Source organism: Octopus sinensis, linkage group LG1 (assembly GCF_006345805.1).
Source record: "Octopus sinensis linkage group LG1, ASM634580v1, whole genome shotgun sequence".
Taxonomy (NCBI): domain Eukaryota; kingdom Metazoa; phylum Mollusca; class Cephalopoda; order Octopoda; family Octopodidae; genus Octopus; species Octopus sinensis.
Genome location: NC_042997.1, coordinates 101,712,085 through 101,734,163, shown reverse-complemented (window position 1 = coordinate 101,734,163; position 22,079 = coordinate 101,712,085). Strand labels below are relative to the sequence as shown.

The following is a 22,079-nucleotide window of genomic DNA, read 5'->3' as shown; positions in this document are numbered from 1 at the left end:
TTTTTATGAGAATCTTGTTAAGCTTTTTTACTACAATTTTTATTTTAAAATGTTTTTTTTTTTCTTTTATGATTTTTCTTTTAGAGTTAATGAAGCAAATATGGCAATTATGAGTAATCAACTTGAAGAGATGTACAATTGTCACAGTCGAGCTATTCTGAATAAATGCTTCTTTGAAAACATTTGTAGCACTGCAATTCGACCGGAGTCAAGTCTGGATCGTCTCCTACTGGAGCTGGCCCTACTTATTGTTATTATTCACAGCAATGTTGGTGAGGAAATTGGTAAGTATATTACTGATAGAGAATTCATTAACTTAAGTGTATCAATACATTGAATACTGCATGATTAGCTGCTTCCATTGTCATTCATTGTTTTTTTACCACTTGCTGAGTCTGCCCATGACCATTTCAAGTTGTCTGAGGATGGTGAGTTTGATGCCATTATTGTTCTGATTGAACTGTTGCAGATAGACATAGGGAAAGGCATGAGCTAAGAGAAGATTCCGGTGGGAGGCTGGGGACATTGTTCTGGGGAGAAAGAACTGAGCACAGAGATTAGAGCAGGGCTAGTGGGAGCTGCACACAATGAAGGTGACAAGAGATAAGATGTGTTGGTGAGGAGTGCATGAGTGATGCAAGTATTAGACTAGTTAACCAGTTTTGAGGAATAGGAGCCGTTGTAGTTGCAGTAGGAAGTACAGAGAGCAGAGACACATGCCTGTGGGCCAAAGACTAGATTGTGTCCATTTGTGATTGATTGCCATTCAGGTAAATGTTCAGCAAGAAATTGCAGAACAGTCACATGTTGTCAAACAATAGGAGAGTCCATGATATGTGTGTTTGTGTCTTTGTCTTGACATCATGTGATAGTTGTAAAATGATTGTCATACAAGCAGTATCATAAATTTCTAATATTCCATGAGAACATGTCTGGCTGTTGAAAATATTACTATGCTTGGAAGCAGGTGAGAGTTGGTGACAGGAAGAGTAACCAGCTGTTAAAAATCTACCTCTATAAACTCTGTCCAACCCATGCAAACATTGAAACATGGACATTAAAATCATCATCATCATCATCATCATCATCATTGTTTAATGTCTGTTTTCCATGCTGGCATAGGTTGAGTGGTTTGACTGAGGTCTGGAGGGCCAGCGGCTGCACCAGGCTCCAATCTGATCTGGCAATGTTTCTACATCTGGATGGCCTTCCTAATGCCAACCACTCTGAGAGTGTAGTGGGTGCTATTTACATGTGACCGGCACAGGAGCCTTCAAGAAGGTCTGCCTTCGATCATGTTCGGTTAGTGCTTTTTATGTGCCACTAGCATGGGGACCAGTCAATGGATACTGGCATCGGCCACGTTCAGATGGTGCTTTTTACGTGTCACAGGAACAGGAGCCAGTCAGGGGCTAGTGGCATCAGCCATGTTCGGATGTTGCTTTTTATGTGCCACTGGCATGGAAGCCACTCAGGCACACATTTGATGCTTCTTATGCCCAACTTTTCTCTCAGGGCGCTTACACTCTGTCGTGTATGCACACTGACATTACACAACCAGCAGATCATACTAGCTTCATTTCTTTCAAGCCTGTGCATGTCCTCAGCAGTCATGGCCCATGCTTCACTGCCATGTAGCATGGCAGTTCCCACACATACATCATACGGTCTACCTTTCATCGTGAGCGAGGGGCCCTTAGTTGCCAGCAGAGGTAGAAGCTCCCTGAACTTTGCCTAAGCTATTCTTATTCTAGCCACTACACTCTCAGAGCAACCACCCCCACTACAGACTAACCCTAAAAGGTAGCAGAAGCTATTAACTACATCTAGTTTCTTCCCCTGGCATGTGATGGAATCTATCTTCCCGGTTAACCGTCCTCTGATAATGCTGCACCTTTTATGTGTCCATAGCTTATGCCGGGTACATCGTATGGAGTTTCTACCCATGCCTTTTCTACAGATCAAGCAGGGCCATCTACCTGAAGGGATTTGGGATTCAACAGTCTTCCTACTTATTAAGACTTTGGTTTTTGCTAGGTTAACCCTAAGGCCTTTCAATTCTTGACATTGCTTCCATACCCTAAACTTCGTCTCTAATTCTGGCAGAGACTCAGCTATTAGAGCAAGGTCATCAGCATAGATGAGCTCCTAGAGGCAGTCTGTCTTGAATTCCTCTGCTATTACCTGGAGGTTTATATAATGAACAAGAGGGGCTAAGGACTGATCCTTGGTGAACCCCTGCTTCTACATGGCATTCTTCACTATACTCATTGCCAACCCTCACCTTACTGACAGCATCCTTGTACAGGGCTTATACAGCTCTTACCAACTACTCATCTATCCCCAGTTTCCAGGTACAGAGGTTTATCTTTGGCTAGATATTTCTCCTGCAGTTGCCTTACCAGAAATATAGCATCAGTGGTACTTTTGCCGGGCATTAAAATGATGATGATAATAATTTATTAGATAAAGTTAAATCTTTAAATGAGCTCTTTAATTATACCATACAAGTATGGTATAATTTATTTATTTTATATTTAATCACTCACTTCTGTTTTACTCACAGGTGCCTATATAATTCAAAATTTGGTAGAAAATATGCATAAATACCGAAAGAAAAGCAATGGTAAAGAGCTGAACAATGTTATTACTCTGATGTGTTGTATGTTTAATTTGAAGGTTAGTTTGATTTTATTACAACTCCTTACCTATTTTTTGTACTCTATGAATTAGTTACTCAGTGTCATATGTTCATAGTATGTCTATAAATTATATTTTATCTATTTTTATACAAGTATAAAAATCAATATTCTTCAGACAATATTGGTATCACCAAAAATATCTTACAATACTTTCTCTTCCAATTATTTAATTAGAATTTTCGTATTTTTAGTTCAGCATGTTTGACTTATTTTATTACATGATTAGACTTTCTAAAAAGTTTCATAAAAGATTCATTTAAAGCTCTCATTCTAAGGGGAATTTTCTGTTTATTTGTGAGATTCTATGGCATGCAGGTCTGCCTCCTGTGATGGAAATCTTCATTAATAGAAATTTACATTGGTTGGGTTGCATACACAGGTTGGACAACAACAGACTCCTCAAACAAATCCTTTACTCCTAACTATCCAAGGGCAAATGAAACAAGGGAAGACCTAGACTGAGATTCAAAGATATTGCAAAAAGGAATTGATCATAATAAATGGCAAACCCAAACGAAAAACTGACCAGTTTGGAGAAAGCTTATCAAAGTTATGCTAAAGCCATGAGCAGTCATAGTCGTGACGACTGACTGCAGATAAATAATCTCGTAAAGAATGCAACACATGTAGATAATGATTTTTGGGGAATCTAACTCAAGGGACAGTGCCCTTGACCATTGCAGGCTCCCTGAGGCTAGTGAGCTTGATGCTATTGTTCAGAGAAAACGGTGAGGGTTCCCATGATCTTTACAGGTTACCTTTGTCTCACTTCTTTAAGCTGGTGATGTTGATGTAATTGATATTCAGCCCTGACATCTACATGAACAGGGACAGATTTCTAATGGATTTCAGTTATTGCGATGAATGATTACATGGTGTGTATAGTGTTGGGTCTAGGAGACAAGACACTGTATGAAGGACAAGTGTGTCAAGTGAACCTGGGCAGAGGTAGGTATACAACTTGCTGTTTTAGAGGTGTTGAGATCATTATTATAGTGAAAGAAGAGGGAGAAAGAAAAAAGAAAAAACAACCTATTTGTGAGCCAGTGGTTGTAACATGTTGCTGAAGCAATCTTGGTTAATCATCTGGACCTTCTTTTTAATGTAGTACCAGATGTATGAGTTTTTCTTGCTTTTTGTAGAATCAACAAAGCTTTATCTATTTCATGCAGTTTTGGCAGTGTTATATGCAAAAGGCCACTATGAGGTCATCAGAAACTGTGAGGTCAAGTAATTATTGTGACAGTGAAGGTTTTATTTGAATATTGTTCATGTTTAGTGGAGAAGAGTATAGTACAAGTCTGTTTCATTGATGAGTAATAGTTATGTCTTTGTGCCTAGGTATTATATCATTATTGAAGGATATTTTCAAATTGGCATGTGCATGTGGCATGACGTGTCTAGGTTACGTGTGCGTAATTAAAGGAGAAGTGAAAGATGGTATCATCTACATGAAGAATATGTGCTTTTAGAAGTGGCAGCAAGTTGGTAGGTCATAAATACGTAGAAAGAAATGGGAGAGGCATAACCAAATCTTAGAGTTTTCCTGAGTTAATTGAATGTGGATCAGAGAGAGAGCTTCATCAGTGTATAATGCTCTGGAGGTTCTTCTGTCAAACATGGTTTAAGGCTTTGCTGATGTTAGGCGCAACAGCTGGTGTATGAAATAGGAGGGCAAGTTTGGCTCTGTAGAAGCTACATTCGTGGTCAATAAAGAGGGGAAAGAGAGAGACTTAAAGTTATGAAGTTGTTTACAACTGTTTTCACTGCCTTTAATTACTGGGAATGGGAAGAGTTGACAGAGTCAGAATGTCCTTGATGATAATCACACACACTTTAATGTGTTTCTGTAGATTAGAATAGATTCTGAAAGAGCAAGAGAGAGAGAGAAAGATTAAAGGGTTCTGCAAAGATAAGAATTAGCTCTGGAACACATTGATTGCAGTTAATGAAAAGCAAACAGTCAAAGCAGGTTAATGGTTGGGTTTAAGTGATCACCAAAGTTTTGGGTGATGGTAGAGTTTAGGTGTTTTCTTGTATTGGAAATAAGAGCAGAAAATACAGTGAATTGGAGTATTCCATATTGCTAGTAGAGACTTAATTTTGCAAGAGACTAAGAAATTTCTGTCGGTATTTCAGTGATGGATTAATGACTTTCAGTTACTGAGATGTGATTTTCATTGAGTGTTTTGGGAAGTATTCTTTAACTATATAACACCAATCAGTTGGAGTTTTATGAGAATATGACTTTTGGTTGAGTGAAGAGTTTGAATGGACATGTCTTAGATGGTGAAAAGATTAAATACATTTACTGCCAGGAGTAGTTAGCATTGGTGAAGCATATAACCAGTTAGGTGACTTGAAGTACCAGAGAGGTCAGTGAACTGAGATAGATGTCTGGAGGAAAACAACAGATGAACCAAACTAATTGGAAATATTTGCTGTTGATAAGAAAGGAGAAGAAGTCACTGGTAAACAAAAGTAAAATAGTTCAACTCTAGTTAAGTTCTGATCAAGCAGTCTTGTAATCATATACATTCCAACTGTGACTATCTCATCTTTTATTCTCCTTGAACATGTTTCCTTCACACTACTGAAGCTACTTACTTCCTGTTGGACAATTCTCTTTCAAAAGAAATTTTACTATGGACTTCAGTTCTATACACTTCCTATTCCTAACATTTTTATTCTTCTCATCCTATATATATGTATATATATTATATATCTATCTGTCTGTCTATCTGTGTGTGTGTATACTAGCAAACATACCCATCCTTTGGACGGTTTAAGTTGCTTTGGTGATATTTTTTCACCAAATAATTGAACTACCGAGAAGGTTTATTTGTAGCATGGCAATTTATGTCTGATTAACCTTGGAATGGAAAACCAAATTGAAGGCTGGTTATTGTGGAGGTCGTTGCACTTTAATGATCACAGAACATTTAAGTTTGCAAGCAATACAAAGTAGAGCTACTGAAGTGTTTTGGGAGTACATTATGGATAATGACTACAAAATATAGTTTGTTTTACATGAAAGTGAAATTTCGTGTGATTGTTTGAAAAAGGCTAGAGCAACTATGCTAAAATGTATTTGAAACAATAATGAACAAGTTGAAATATCATAATGGATGGGTAAATAAGAATCCTTAAAGTGAAACAACGTATTGGGAGGTAAACAAAGGTATCAACAAATAGAAGAGAGGGAAGGAAGCGTCACCTTTCAAGTAACTCAGAATAGGTATAGGTAAGCTTGCCAAAGTTTAATGGAGATTAAGATTGTTTTGTATTGGATATTCATCGTGTACAGTGTTCCTAGTCAATTTAATCACTGTCGCAGGTGGACAGTCGAAATTAATAAATAGATAAAATCCTTTCACTCTTATAATATTCTCTAACCTAAGCTCAATACATACCAATACACATATAAAAAAACTATAGAGATTAATAATACATTATTAGAACATATAAATAAATAATAAATGTGAAAACAACTAAAAAATATTCTGTAATGCAAATATATGACCATATAGATTAAAAAGGTATGGAAAACTGTTGAAATAAATAAATAGACAAAATCCTTTCACCTTTTTAATATTCTCTAACCAAAACACTTAATACACACCAATACACATATAAAAAATATAGAAAGTAATAATACACAATTACAACATATAGATAAATAATAGGTCGAAAAATTTGAAATATATTCTCTAATGCCAATATACAACCTTATAGATTAAAATGATATGGAAGACCCTACATACAAAAAAAACTATGTACATGCAACGAATTATAGAAAAGGCCGAGATTGCCAGATCCTGTTAAGCCATCCGATCCATGCCAACATGGAAAAAGGACATTAAAGGAAGTGTGTGATGGGTACATTGTCACCATTGTACATTGTTCATTTTTAATTTTGTTGACTGCACATGATAGCGGATCAGTTGGGTACTGTCTGTGAGAAAAACAGCATCATGATGCAATTCACTCTGCCAGAAATTTGGGAATGACATGGTGTACTGCTTGGCATTCATGCTGGAAACTCCAATATGCACATTTCAGAGTGTGTGGGTGTCAATCTGAGGACATGTATCAAGAGTGATAAAAATCAAAAATCCAGTCAACATCATGGTGTTTGAAGTGATCACCAGTGACGGCGACATTATGCCTCCATCTTCCCACATGGTCTCAGACTCAACATGGAGGCCTACATCAAGTACCTGGTGGAGGTAGTACTGCCCTGGGTCAAATGGGTGGCTGCTGGAAGACCCTATGCCTGGCAAAAGGACTCTGCACTATTCTACACAAGCAGGAGAACTCAGTCATGGCTGTCAGACAATTTCTGTGACCACATCACCTCTAGTATCTGGCTACCTAACTCCCCAGACTGCAACCTGTTTGATTATTATGTGTGGGGTGCAGTTGAGTGAGAGACTAGCAAAACTCTTTGTAACACCAAAGATGAACTGAAGGCAAGGATTATGGCAGCATTTACCAAATTAAACAAGTAGACCAACTAGAAGAGTTGCAGGAGATTCCGAAGTCGTCTGGAGGCCGTAGTTGAAGCTGTAGTGGAAATATATAGTCAGTACAAGGTGTTGATGTGGCTGCGTGTATATTATTACAAGAATTCATATAGAGATGAAGAATAAATTCAAGAACTATATATTTACTACATAAAAGTATATTTTATTTACTGGCCAATGATGATACATAGGATCAATATGTAAAATCTGGTTGAATGAAGTAATCTATGCAAGAAACATCAGAAATAGGAAATGTAGAAATAACAGCTAAGTGGTGGTTTTCAGTCATGTGGCGTAGAGAAATAGACGGAGATAGCAATGACGTTAATGGCTCTAAGTCTAATTGACTAAGAAGCGAAAAGCAGGGTTAGCAAGCTGTTTTTATTAATGGAACGCTAGACATTCTAGAAACTTCCAAGAGAAATGCTAAGCTTCTTGAATAATTAAGAAGCATGTCTCATGACACAGATGCTTCAAGAAACTTAATAAAGGAAGGTTACTCTATATTCTCTCTTGCAAGGGAAATCATTCAACTATTTAGCTACATAAACCACTACACACACCCCAGGCAGAGGTAGCGTTATACAATAATAAAAATAACAAAAATGTATACATCATAAAATGTCAAACTATAGAAACAATATCGCAACTCAAACGTAGTAAATGTTTATTAAATTCTTGGGTCAATGCACATGTCTATCACTTTTGGTAGTCAGAGTTTGTGAAGTTGTATGAAAAGGACGCATTTGTAATGCTGAGTGTGTGTTGTCTGTAGTGGGGTTGGAAATAGTTTTTTCACTGTGAGCCCTTTTTAGTTTATCAACAGAAATAGTGTCTTTTACAGAGCACTAATAAGAACTTGGGGTGACATAGGAATATATAATTATGTTTGCATCTCATAGCAGAAACAGTTGTAAGCTAATGAAGTTCATAACATAATTGTTTATTCCTATGCTATCCCAATTTCTTATATACATATATATATATAAATTAGAAAAAAAACACCTTTTATCAATTCAATATTGAAAAATTAAATTATACCATTTAGAAAAATTCCTTTCTAGATGGTATAGGAATATCCTTCAAAGATGAATTTCAAAAAAGTGGTTCTATTTTACCTGTAAGTTCCACAACTGACGAAAATGAGGGTAAACTCTCAGAAACATTAGTTATTAATATAATATAATAATAATAATAATATGAGGGAATATTATTCAAACTTACAGGGAAAAATTCAATTTAGAAATACTAAATCAAATTTCACAAAATATAATATATATATATAAATTAGAAAAAAACACCTTTTATCAATTCAATACTGGAAAATTAAATTATACCATTTAGAAAAATTCCTTTCTATATATATATCATCATCATTGTTTGACATCTGCTTTGCATGTTGGCATGCATCATCATTTAACATCCACTTTGCATGCTGGCATGGGTTGGACAGTTTGAATGGAACTGGTAAGCTAGAGAGCTGCACTAGGTTCCAGTCTGATTTGGCATGGTTTCTATGGCTGGAAGCTCTTCCAAATGCCAATCACTCCAAGAGTATAATAGGTGCTTTTTACATTCCACTGGCATGGGTGCCAGTTATGTGACACTAGCAGTGGCCACAAGCACGATTTCACTTGGCTTGATGAGTCTTCCCAAGCACAACATGTTGCCAAAGCTCTTGGTCATCATCTCCATAAGGCCCAACATTCTAAGATCATGCTTCACCACCTTGTCCCATGTCTTCCTGGATATTCCTCTAACACACACACACACACATCTTTCATCATCACCATATCTACTTCTCTCTTGGGCAGCATTGTAGCCACACCACTCCATTCATGTATGATGCAGAGTTGCCATGAAGCTCCTTCATAACAATAAATATATTCCTGTTCCTCCTATCACATTTTAACTGCTCGACATCTTACATAAAACGATCTCCCCAGGCAAGGGAACTATTCAATCATACAAGTTACAAATTGACATTACTAGTGCTGTGATAATGCACCCAGTACATTCTGTAATGTGGTAGCCATTAGAGAGGGAATTCAACCATAAGAACCATGCTAAAACTGATATTCTGGAACAAGTTGTGATCCTTCAACCTTGATCCTGTCTAACCATCCAACACATGCTAGTATAGAAAGAAGACATAAAATGATGAGGATGTTGACTGTGATATATAGAGGATGAGAAGAATGTGTTTTATATATTAGGAGGAGGAAGTGGATGAGATTGAAGGCTACAGTAAAATTCCTAAGAGGGAGAATTGTCCTAGAGGAAGTTAGTGGCTGCAGGTGGATCTCTCAGAATTTTATACTTGTTTGGGGCTCCAGTGACAAACTAGAAGGAAAGTTTATACACCTGCAAAGCTTGCTGTAGCATGGCATAGTCCTCTGTATGTAGTGCTACACAGGAAGATATAGCATGAAAGCATATTCTAAATGACTTCCCCTAAAGGCCCCAATAATTATATAGTGGTGTGTTAGCTCAAACACTTCCAAACATTTTTTTAATAGAGCTTTGGTGCATTACAGTGGTACTAGCACTAGGAAAGTTATTTTGCAGCTCTCAGAGATCTCTCTGCTCTATGCTGATCATTTGCAATTCCTTCCCTTGAGCTGTAGAGGCCAAATCTCTTAAAATAGTTTTTTGATGGATAATTACATGTTTGAGAGATTACCAGAAGACTTGGCATTTACAGAGAGAGAGAGGGTAGAAGGGAAGTGAAGAAAGCAATAAAATAAAAACAAGCTAGAAAGAGAATTTGAAGCGATGTACTTTGTGATGAGCAGTAATTCTCATAGTAAAAATAGGTGAGATGTAGAGGTAAGAGAAAGTGTAGAACAGGTCAACAGGACTGGAAGCAGGCCAGAATTACATCAAACTAATGGGTGATTGATAAGGGTGGGGCCAGTAAGTGGCCTATCAGCAAGGTTTTTAGTTAGTGGGCCGTTATTTTTGATACTATCAACATCGCATGACTGATCATTAATTCGCCAAAAATGAACAGATAGAAATCCAAAATAGATTTAAGTGGTGATGATGGTAGAAGGAGAAGAAATAAGAAAGAATAAAAAAATTTTAAGAAAATGGAAACTTTGTGACTTATTCACATCATTTGCTTTCTAATTAGCAAATCATCCAGACATAGTTATAATAGTTTGAAAGATGTTATGAAGGCAGTAGGATTCAAAATTATCATATAATGTTTTTATTTATGATCTGTTTAATTTAGTAGTATTATGTATTAATAATAATTAGAAGAATACTTTCTTTTTATGAACTCACATTTTAATGTAAGAGTATCTTAGTGTTTTTTTTTAAAATTTTGTTAAAAGATTCAGTATATTAGCTATTTGTGTCTTCTATCACCACAGGTCAACCAAAATCTTGTGGGTGGATTTGGTAGACAGAAATTGAAATAAGCCCATCATGTATGTATGTGTGTGTGTGTTGGCATATGTCTATGTAAGTGTTTGTGTCTCTTTGTCTAGACATCATGCAATACTTATAAATGTTTATCACCATTATACACATGTTCCCCTCGTTTACAGTCATCTGTGAGAACATGTCCAGCCTTAGAGAAAATATTACCTTGTTTAGAAGCAGGCAAGTTGGCAACAGGATGGGCATCTGGCCACAAAATCTACTTCAGTCCACCAATCTTTTCCACGTGCTATTTCTGAAAGTTATGGGGGTTGTGTCTTCAGGTATCTCCTTCATAGGGTCCTATCAGAAGCAATTGTCATGGCATTTTTGTGTAGTAACATTAGTTCTTTTAAATATATTCTTGCCATTGCTCTCTCTCTCTCTCATTATTTTGAACAAATGTACAAGCCTTAGAGAAGTGGGTACTTTTTATTCTTATGGCATACAAGATAACATCTCATACTGGTGCTATGATAAAATGCATCCATACACAATGCAAAATGCATGGCAAAGGAACAGGGAAAGAGGCCCCTTTAGTCCTGTTCCATTAAGGACATGACAGACTCCATTAGTGCTGGTATCTCAATGAAATGCACCCAGTACATTCTGTAAAGTAATTGAATGAGTGGAAAAAAAGAATAGGGTCATGAGGAATACTTTGCCATTGCACCAGCACTAGTTAGGTTATCTTGCCAAGGACATGACAACCCCTTTTATGTTGGTGCCATGATAAAATGCATGCAGACCATAGAAACCAAAACAAAAATGAAATGGATGAACAAGACAATCCTCCCGTCTGCTTATGAGGCCAGTGACTCCCAACAATAAGAACTGACCTACACTGTGACAACATGGTTGACCCATGCTGGAAGTAAATGACAATAATGGTGATGATAGTGATTATTGTTATTGGTACTGCTTCCACTATCACCTCCTCCTCCCTCCCTCTTTATTTTCCTGCTGCTGCTGTTATTTGTTCTAGCACTTTACAGTTTGCTTTCAAATACTGCTAAGATCATCTTCGTTTGTCACCCTTTCAAGATCAATAAAATTAAATACCAATCAAGAACTAGGGTCAATGTGGTTGACTTGCCCCCCTCCCCTCAAAATTGCACGTCTTGTACTTAAATTAGAAACAATTATTATTATTTTATATTATGTATATTTTTTTCTCTTTTTTATGTATATTTTATATTATGTATATATTTTTTCCAGATATTCCATTCTACTCTGTTGTTTGACCTGATCAGGTTATTTATGGATTCTTTTCAAGAAAAAGATGTGGAAATTCTTTCAATAATATTCAAAAGTAAAAATCTATTTTCAATATTGTCATATTGTACATGAACACTATGTCTATCATTTTTGATTAATGTTTGCATGGCATGTAAATTAACAATAACATTTTGAAATTTAATCAATTAATTAATTGTAGGTGCAGATGTGGCATAGGTGCTGGCACAAGTGTGTGATTAAGAAGTTTGCTTCCAAACCACATGTTTCCAGGTTCAGTCCCACTGTTTGGCACCTTGGACCCTGGGTCAACTAAAGCCTTGGTAGTGGATTTTGTAAAGTGGAAACTGAAAGAAGTCCGTCATACAAATGTTTGAATGTATGTTTGTTAGGAAGGGCATCCAGCCATAGAAACCATGCCAAAACAGACATGGAGCCCAGGCAGCTCTTAAGCTGGCCAGCTCCTGTCAAACCATCCAACCCATGCCAGCATGGAAAACAGACATTAAAGGATGATGATGATAATGATATACATATGTATTTACTGGTACTTGTGCCCCATGCTGGTAGGGTGCTAAAAGCATCATCTGAGCATGATCGTTGCCAGAGCAGTAAACTAGCTTCCGTGCCGGTGGCATGTAAAAGGCACCATTCGAGCGTGATTGTTACCAGCATCGCCTTACTGGCACCTGTGCCGGTGGCATGTGTAAAAAGATTCAAGCGAGGTCGTTGCCAGTACCGCCTCACTGGCCCCCCCATGCCGGTGGCACGCAAAAGCACCCACTACATTCTGGGAGTGGTTAGCGTTAGGAAGGGCATCAAGATTGGAGCCTGGTACAGCCATCTGGTTCGCCAGCCCTCAGTCAAATCGTCCAACCCATGCTAGCATGGAAAGTGGACTTTAAACGATGATGTGTGTGCGTGCGCATGCATGTGTATGAGGGTGTGTATGTTTGTATCTCCTTGTCCTGACATTTTATAATGTTGTAAGTGAATGTTATCCATTTCCAATCTTCTGTGAAAATGTGTTTGACCATAGGGAAATATTAGCTTTCCCTTGACACAAATAAGGGTTGGCAATAGGACACATCTGGCTATAGAAAAATCTGCCTCAGTAAATTCTGTCGGACCAATGCAACCATGGAAAAGTAGACATTAAATCAATGATGATGATGATGATAATTAGTTTAATTAAGCTACAGGAACTGTGACTTATATTAACTACATGAAACCTGGATGAAGTCTTCTGACTCATTACATTACTACATTCCACTATTATATTAGCTTTGTTCAAATTCCAATGAGGTTGACTTTGCTTTTCATCCCTTTGGGGTTGGTAGAATAAGTACCAGTCAAGTACAGGGGTCAATGAAATTGAGTAGGTCCCTCCCAACAAAATTCAGGTCTTGTGCCTATAGCAGAAAGGATTGTTAGTGTGTTGTAAGGTGGTGAGTTGACAAAAATAATAATTTGTGAAACTTCATAATATTTACTTCCTTCATTTAAAATTCTCTGTTTGGGGCCAACTTTATCCTTCATCCCCTCACACTTTATAAAATAAGGAGTTAAGTACAAAGAATGATTCATCCATCTCTTTGAAAAATTTAGCCTTGTATCTAGTTAAAGAAATCAATATTATTGCATTATTATTATTATTGTATTCCATATTGTTGAGTAACATGAGTCAGCTTTATTTTAAGTCTACACTGACTCAGCACCTTGCACATATTCTTTTGAGTTTTGCTTGTAAACTAGCTGCTGCTGTCCATTTGTTTAATTATAATTGCAAAAGAAAAAAAAATGTGGTTATATAGACTATGCAAAGTTTGTTGAAAGAGACTTGTTTTTTTTCATTGAGTTGGTTGAGCATTTACATAGATACTGTCACATTGGTTTTAAAATACACCCCTCATTCATTTTAGATCTGTTTTCTCTTGTTTGCATGCATTATATGAATATGTTATTGACCCATTGTTTTACAGCCTGATGCCCTTCCTATTACTAACCTTTAACCTTTCTTCAAATAAAGGCTCTCCTATTCCATGTGGCTTCAAAGATGTGAAGCAAATGGATGATTTGTTGCAAGAGAACTAACAACAACCCCCTATATATACATTGCTATTTTCTTAGAGCAAGTGTAAATAGCCTCATATATATGATGAACTTCTTTTGTTTTCTATTTACCAAATTCACTCAAAATTGATGTTGCCTGAACATTTGTACAATGTGTTACAAATCAGATATCAACATGATCCTATAACAACATGAAATGAAGTGTTTTGCACAAAAATATAATGCGTTACCTAGTATGGCAATCAAAACCATAATCTTACAATCATAAGTACAGCACTCTAACCACTAGGCCTTGCAGCTTGTATATGCAGGGAAAATGTTAAAATATTTACATTGTTTTCACATTGGCTTTTACCACTCTGATTTGGATGAGACTTCTTGAATCAGTGTTCGGTGGCCAGATACTCCCTTCCTGGTAGCAACCCTTAGTTGTTTTTCTAGAAAGATACTTTGTTTCCATGGTCTTTGTATGTCGAACTTCTGTGTTAAATGACTTAAAACCCCACAGTTGGTGAAGCAGTGTCAGTGTGACAGCACCCAGAAACACACACACATGCATGCACACTCAATACATGTGTGTGTCTGTGTGAATATTTACATCCTGCACACTTTACATGAAAATTGTACTGAACTATAAGTAATAAAGTTTGTCGTCATTTTCTGTGAGGAAATCGTCTGCAGTTTCAAAGATAATGGGATAAGAGGTCCCTTATTTGGAAAACAGATGAGGACTAGTGACCGGAAGAGCTGTTAAAATTCATCTAACTTGTGCTAGTATCAGAAAATGAACATAAAAACGAACAAAATATCAAATGTACTGTATATATATATATATATATATGATGGTACTGGTGGCATTTAAAAATTACCCTCTGTAAAATGTTTGTGTAGGAAGGGCATCCACCTATAGAAACCATGCCAAAGCAGACATTGGAGCTTGACACAGTCTGTTGGCCTGCCAGCTCCTATTGAATCCCCCACCCATGCTACCATGGAAAATGGATGTTGAATAGTGATAATGTTGATAAGCTTCCATGCAGGTTTTGTCTACTAAATTTTACTCAGAAAAGATTAGTCAGCAAAAGATTCTTGCCAGTGGTGGTGGACAGATATTAAATGATGGTGATGATGATGTTCTGTTACTTAAACAACATGTCATTGGTGAGTTGTTTATTTGATAAGCCTGATGAGTTGAGACTTAGGTAACATATGACATAATCGTATGGATGTTGTGCATACTGCATACCTGACTATACCATGTTTATGTCACAATAAAGACTCATAATGAAACTATTGTAGCAATACCAGATAATCAATTTGTCTATTTTTATGACATTATATATATATATGTATATGTGTGTGTGTGTGTGTGTGTGTGTATAGGTATATAGATACAAGATTTAATCAATAAGTATCTGGACTGGTCTTATAAAAGCAAAACTACAATACGTATCAGTTTGGCATTTAATCTCCTTCAAAGTAGTCCTCTTCAGAAGCCACACACTTAATCCAGTGTTGTTTCCATTGATGGAAGCATTCCAGGAATTTGTTTTCTGGGATGATCAGCAGCTGCCTCATCGCATTCACTTTGATTTCCTTCAAGTCATGAAATCTCCCTTTCAAGCAGGGTTTGATTTTTGGAAAGAGGAAAAAGTCAGAAGGGCAAGATCTGCAAAATACAGTGTCTGTTGGACCTGGGGAATGCTGTGCCTAACCAGAAACTGCTGCACAAGCTGCACTGAATGGGTAGGTGCATTGTCAATTGAAAGCAGTTTTGGCACAAATTTGGCAGACACAAGTCTCATACCCAAACCTTCAGTGTAAATGGACTGAACTGTAATTAATCTGCACATTCTGTGATAACTCACAGATGCTGATTCAACAATTTCCCCTCACAGCTGCATGCATATCTGCGATGTTTTTCTCAGTTCTGTTGGTTGCAGGTCTCCCAGAATGTTTATCACTATTGGCATTTTTTCAGCTCATACACTCCTCTCCATACACTTTCTGCATAGGCCTCTGAACAGATATCGCCAAGCTTTTGGCAAAATTTGATGCAGATTCATGGTCATCATCATCATCATCATCGTTTAACGTCCGCTTTCCATGCTAGCATGGGTTGGACGGTTCAACTGGGGTCTGGCAAGCTCGAAGGCTGCACCAGGCCAGTCAGATCTGGCAGTGTTTCTACAGCTGGATGCCCTTCCTAACGCCAACCACTCCGAGAGTGTAGTGGGTGATTTTATGTGCCACCGACACAGGTGCCAGACGAGGCTGGCAGACGGCCACACTCGGATGGTGTTTTTATGTGCCACTGGCGAACGGCCACGCTCGGATGTTGTTTGTTACGTGCCCACAGCATGGAGGCCAGTCGATGCGGTATTGGCTACGGTGACAATAACAGCTACACACATTCTTTCCAAGCACTGCTGCAAACAGCAGAAGTTAGCTAGAACATTAAAACTTAGTGCACATGTACAGCAGAGTTCAAGGTCAATTTGTGCTAAGTGGCTTCACTCTGCGTGCTTTAACTTTGTTACTATCGCAACAGTCTGGATACTTATTGATCAGACCGCATATATATATAGATACATAATAGATTGTCCCTTTCATGCTTTGTTTTTGTGCTCATTGCCTTCTTAATACACACACACACATACATATGTTTTTATTGTGCAGTTAAAGCTATGCAATAATGTTCTAGTGATTTTTGAGGTTTGCTTCAACCTGATGTGAATAAGTGTCTGCTTGACCTTATAACTGCTTAACTAGTTATGAGCTTTAGCCTACTAATAAAACCTTAACTATCATTTTCTTCTCATTGTTTATTTACTAATATGCCTATCCCTCTCCACATCTATATGTAATAACTTATTCTACTTTTTTTTTTTTTTTGTTTTTCAAAGATCTTAGCCCTGAGTATATAGCAGTAATGAATCATATTTTTATTCAACAGGTGGAAGGCATTGGCTGTCTAAGGTCAAGTGCATTTGCAGTTGCCACAGTAGTGCACCAGTACTATTAGTAACACAATACAAATTTTTGAACTTTCAGCCAGTTGTTTAACACTTAACCTATTTTGCGCCAAACAACTACATACTAGTATAAGAAATTTAGATGTCAATTTTTCATTAGTTTTGGTCCTCTCTCACTATTCTGTTTGTTTTACATCGTTTGGTTACAACAGTTATTAGAAAACTAATTAAGCTTCATACACTTGTTTGTCTCTCTTGACTCAGCTATCAAACATATTTGGTTAAATTTTGGACCGGCATAGCAGTGAGGTAATGAAGTTTGCTTCCTAATCATGTTGAATTAGGTTTAACCCCACTGCATGTGGAGGCACATGGCCTAGTGGTTAGAGCAGTGGACTCGCGATTGAGGGATCACGGGTTCGAATCTCAAGCCAAGTGATGTGTGTGTTTATGAGCGAAACACCTAAGCTCCACGCAGCTCCAGCAGAAGGTAATGGCGAACTTCTGCTGACTCTTTTGCCACAACTTTCTCTAACTCTTTCCTCCTGCATCATGCAGTGGGCTCAAACCTGGAACCATGTAATTCCAATGCAAATCTCTTAACTCCATATCCATGACTGTGGCTATTGTTAAGATATATTGTTATTGTTTGTATCAATTCTTAAACCAAGAAATAATCATGATTTCGTTTGTTGAATATTTTTGCTTATTTTATGATTTTCTCTTCTCTTTATAGATTGTGGCTTTGGATTGCGTAAGGACGACCCTACACAGCTAAGGGAGGTAATTTCATGTATTCAGCAAAAATCTAGCACTGTCAATATCGACAATTTTGAGGAACCAGGACGGATGCGGTTTATTCTTGATACTCTTCTGGCTGTTAAAAACAACAATGTTTATAAAGGAGATCACCAAGAAAGATTTGAACTGTTACAGCGTTTTACAAAATTAGCCAAGCATTTAATTCGAAGTAATTAACTACTTTTATTATTTGAATTCATCATCATCGTTTAACGTCCGTTTTCCACGCTAGCACGGGTAATTGTAGCAAGCTGGCACAATCATTAGTGTATTAGGCAAAATGCTTTGTGGCATTTCTTCTAACTCTTTATGTTCTGAGTTAAAATACCGCTGAGGTTGACTTTGCCTTTCGTCCATAACTGGTGAGATAGGTATCTTAAGTGTCTGAATGTTGACATTTGTAGAAAAAGTTAAGAGGGAAGGAAATTTCAGAGGAAGAATTGGAAGAGGGAAGGAAATTTTACAGAGGAAGAATTGGTAATTGTGGTTAGTGCAAAATTGGTGGAGTACAGGTGACAAGAGGAAGAATAGATGTGCTGGGGTGATATGCAATTATTTCTAGTTTGTTCTGAGAAGGTGGCAGAGCATCAGTGAGCTAGAGGTTGTTGTGTTCTCATCATTGAATCTTTGGAAATCAATTGAATAGCTTTCTCTTAAATGTCTGGGACATTTATATGTTTAACAGTAGTGTTATCCCTGATGTAGGAGATGTACAGTATTCCATTGTGTCTTCCTTGATTTTGATTATATAAATGTACATTTTCTTGAATTTTCTTTGTCCTACAATTTTAATAATTTTATCCTTTTTCATTTATACTTGCGTAACTTCTAACTGACTTTATTGTAGCCATCAATATCTAAACTTAACTAAACTTTTAATTTCCTGCTTCACATATTATTTCATTTCCTGAGTATTGAGACTCTTGACAAATAGTCTAAAGTTCATGTAGAAAGATCATCTTACCACAACAAACAGAAAAGGAAACAAATGAATAAAACAGCAATAGCTATGTAAAATTGGTTGAATAGTTAAGAAAAGATTCTGTTTACATTTCATAACTGAGTGGTTAATAATGGGAAGATTGTACAGCTATAATGTTCTTAGTCCTACCACTTACATAAATATCCTTTCAATCTCACTAACTGGATCAGCTTTATCAACTTAAGACATTGAAAACTTCTAAACTTTGTTATTTTCAGTTTAATAGATTATAAATTATACTTTCTCTTACTGAGGAAGAATTAAAAATCAAATTATTAAAGCAACATATTTTTGGAATATATGAAATTTATTGTATATATATATATATATATATATATTTATATTGTTTGTTTTTCATTAGACAAATCTATTGGTGATAACCAACTGCGAGTGACTCTGAGTGATTTACAAAATGCAGATACAAAAGGTCGGTGGTGGATCGTTGGATCTGCATGGTCTGGAGAAACAGAAGATTCAAAAAGTGAGTATATATTTGACATTTGTCCTATTGTAAACCATATGTTTGTTTGTGTCTCTGTATCATCATCACCTTCATTTTACTCTTACTTTACAAGCTGGAATAGTTTGAATGATTTGACAAGGATCTGATGGGTTGGAGAATCATATTGTGAAATCTTTCATAGATTCAGCTTTAAGAATAAAATTATCAGCATATAGGATTTCCCATGGACAGCCAGTCTTCAATTCTTGTGTTATAGTTTGAAGGACTATAAAATAGGAGAGGGATGAGGACTGTGTGCTGATAGACCCCTAACTGCATACTAAATTTATTACTGTACTCCTTGTTTGCTTTCACCTGCTGACTGCATCTTTGTAACTAGCTTGTACAACCATCATCAACTATTCATCTACTCCTAGCTTCCTTAGTATCCACAAGATAACAGAGCAAAGGACACTGTATAGAGGCTTACTCCTGCAGTTTTCTCATTGGGAAGATGGCGTCAGTGATATCTCTTCATAGTACAAAACTAAACATTATCTAGTCTAATTTTATTTCTAATTAGTTTTTGCTATGACTCCTTTTGTAACTTGGATGACTTAGTCCAACAGTTTATGTCTCAGTAATTTTCCTTCTCTAGAACATTTCCTTTGCCTTTTTAACAGTTTACAATAATGCTGCTACATTTTCTTGCAATTCTGGAAACTTCTGTTTCTAAGCCTCAAGCCAGAGAACATATACAAACTTCTTTCTTTTCACCTCTGCCCTTGCAACCTATTCTTATTATGTAGCTACCCTCCTTCCCTTGCTCCCTACTTTTTCCAGTCTGCCCAAGTCTGGTTTGTGATCTTCAACAGATTGTCCCATAGAAATTTACTCTATAAGTCCCTATCTCCTCTTTTCTCTTACCAATGCTTAATTGCCTATTTATTCATTAATCCTCACATGGTTCTAAATATGGAAAAATTAACCAAAATTTTGAAAAGCTGAAGATGAGCATAATGCAGATCCTGGTCAGTTAAATATGACTCTCTTTTTACTCTTTTACTTGTTTCAGTCATTTGACTGCGGCCATGCTGGAGCACCGCCTTTAGTCGAGCAAATCGACCCCGGGACTTATTCTTTTGTAAGCCCAGTACTTATTCTATCGGTCTCTTTTGCCGAACCGCTTTCTACTACAAAATCTCTTTTAGCCTCAACACACAAAAATATATACACTAAAATCTTTTTCTGTATAAAATACTCAAAGTAACATGTGATCCCTTTTTTTTCTTGTGGTCTCCTTTTCATTTGTGTTAGATATATGTCAAATTTATCTTATTAATTATATATAATTATATATATCAATATATTTTCAGTTAAAAACAAATCTTCATGCATATTAATACATAGAATAAATCTACTTCTCTCTTCTCTGAAAAGTTAAACTTGTTTTAACTACACTAAAAAATGTATAGATATATATAAAAAGTTTGGCATATTTTCAGTCATTTTGCAGTATATTTCACACATCAAACACACATCATCATCATCATCATACAATTAATTCCACCACTATCATCATAAGGATAATACCAATTGTAATGATAGTAATTAATTATCATGATAATGGTAATGATAATAGCAATAATAATGATAATAACATTGACCCGAATGCTTGACTGGTAGTTATTTTGTCAACCTTGTAAAGATGAAAGGCAAATTTAACCTCAGCAGAATATGAACTCAGAATGTAAAGATCGATGAAATGCTGTTAAGTATTCCATATAGAGTGCTAATGATTCTGCTAGCTTGTTGCATTAATAATGCTAATACTAATGACAATAGTATTGGCTGAATTGTTTGCATGCTGGGCAAAATGCTTAGCAGCATTTCGTCCGTCTTTATGTTCTGAGTTCAAATTCTGCCATTGTTGACTTAAGTTTTCATCCTTTTGGAGTTGATAAAATAAGTACCAGTTGAGAATTGGGGTTGATGTAATTCATTTAACTTCTCCTCAAAAATTGTTGACTTTGTATCAAAATTTGAAACCAATAATAATGATAATAATTACAATAATAATACAGATAATGCTGATATTAACTATAATGATAGTACAAGTAATAACCATCATAGATATTCTTTTTACTTGTTTGTCATTAGACTGAAGCCATGCTGGAGCACCTCCTTTAGTTGAACAAATTGACCCCAGGACTTATTCTTTGTAAGCCTACTACATATTCTATCGGTCTCTGTTGCCAAACTGCTAAGTTACAGGGACATAAACACACCAATTCATATAATAACAGCAGCAACAATATATGGGAATAGTTCTAATAATAGTCATGGCAATGAGTACAGTTGTTGAAATAGTAAATAATGATAACAAATAGAATCACTTTGGAATATTTGGGCTACTAAGTGATGTTTATATCTCCAGCACAAGTTATTGTAATCTAAGTGTTGATGGAGTGGATAGTGCATGTAACAATTCTACTGGTTATGGCTGTGTACAGTTATGTAACCTGTAATATTCCCTTCATGATGTTAACTAGATTGTGTAATTGTAAGAAGAAATTCGAATGTCCACTTGGAAATAAATGCTTGACATTGTATATAAATGTAATGTTAAAACTAATCTACATACTTTCACTTGTGTAGGTTCTGTTTCTTCTGTTTTTAAATCAAAAATATCCATCAACTTCATACATTACAAAGGAGAGATAAAGCAAAAGCATCACTCTCCATGAAAGTTTGGACTTAGACAAAAACATTGATTTTCATCTAATGTCAGTGATAGATGTAGTTGCAATCTCTGCTGTTTTGAATTGCTAGAAATTTTTAAATGTGCAGGCCAAATAATTAATAGATCAGATAAATTAAGGATCAAATGTCCACATTCTATCCATTGAACTT

General features: G+C 36.3%; 1 protein-coding gene across 2 annotated transcripts in view; it reads left to right on the top strand.

The window, feature by feature from the left end:
• LOC115218014 (nucleolar MIF4G domain-containing protein 1) overlaps nucleotides 1–22,079 on the top strand; it is a 50,038-nt gene that overhangs the window by 10,579 nt on the left and 17,380 nt on the right. For both annotated transcript variants that reach the window (XM_036503382.1, XM_029787763.2), the window contains 5 exons: nucleotides 85–284; nucleotides 2,567–2,679; nucleotides 11,876–11,969; nucleotides 17,678–17,911; nucleotides 19,086–19,205. In XM_036503382.1, the coding sequence (XP_036359275.1) occupies nucleotides 85–284; nucleotides 2,567–2,679; nucleotides 11,876–11,969; nucleotides 17,678–17,911; nucleotides 19,086–19,205 (761 nt within the window). The remainder of the gene's footprint in view (nucleotides 1–84; nucleotides 285–2,566; nucleotides 2,680–11,875; nucleotides 11,970–17,677; nucleotides 17,912–19,085; nucleotides 19,206–22,079) is intronic.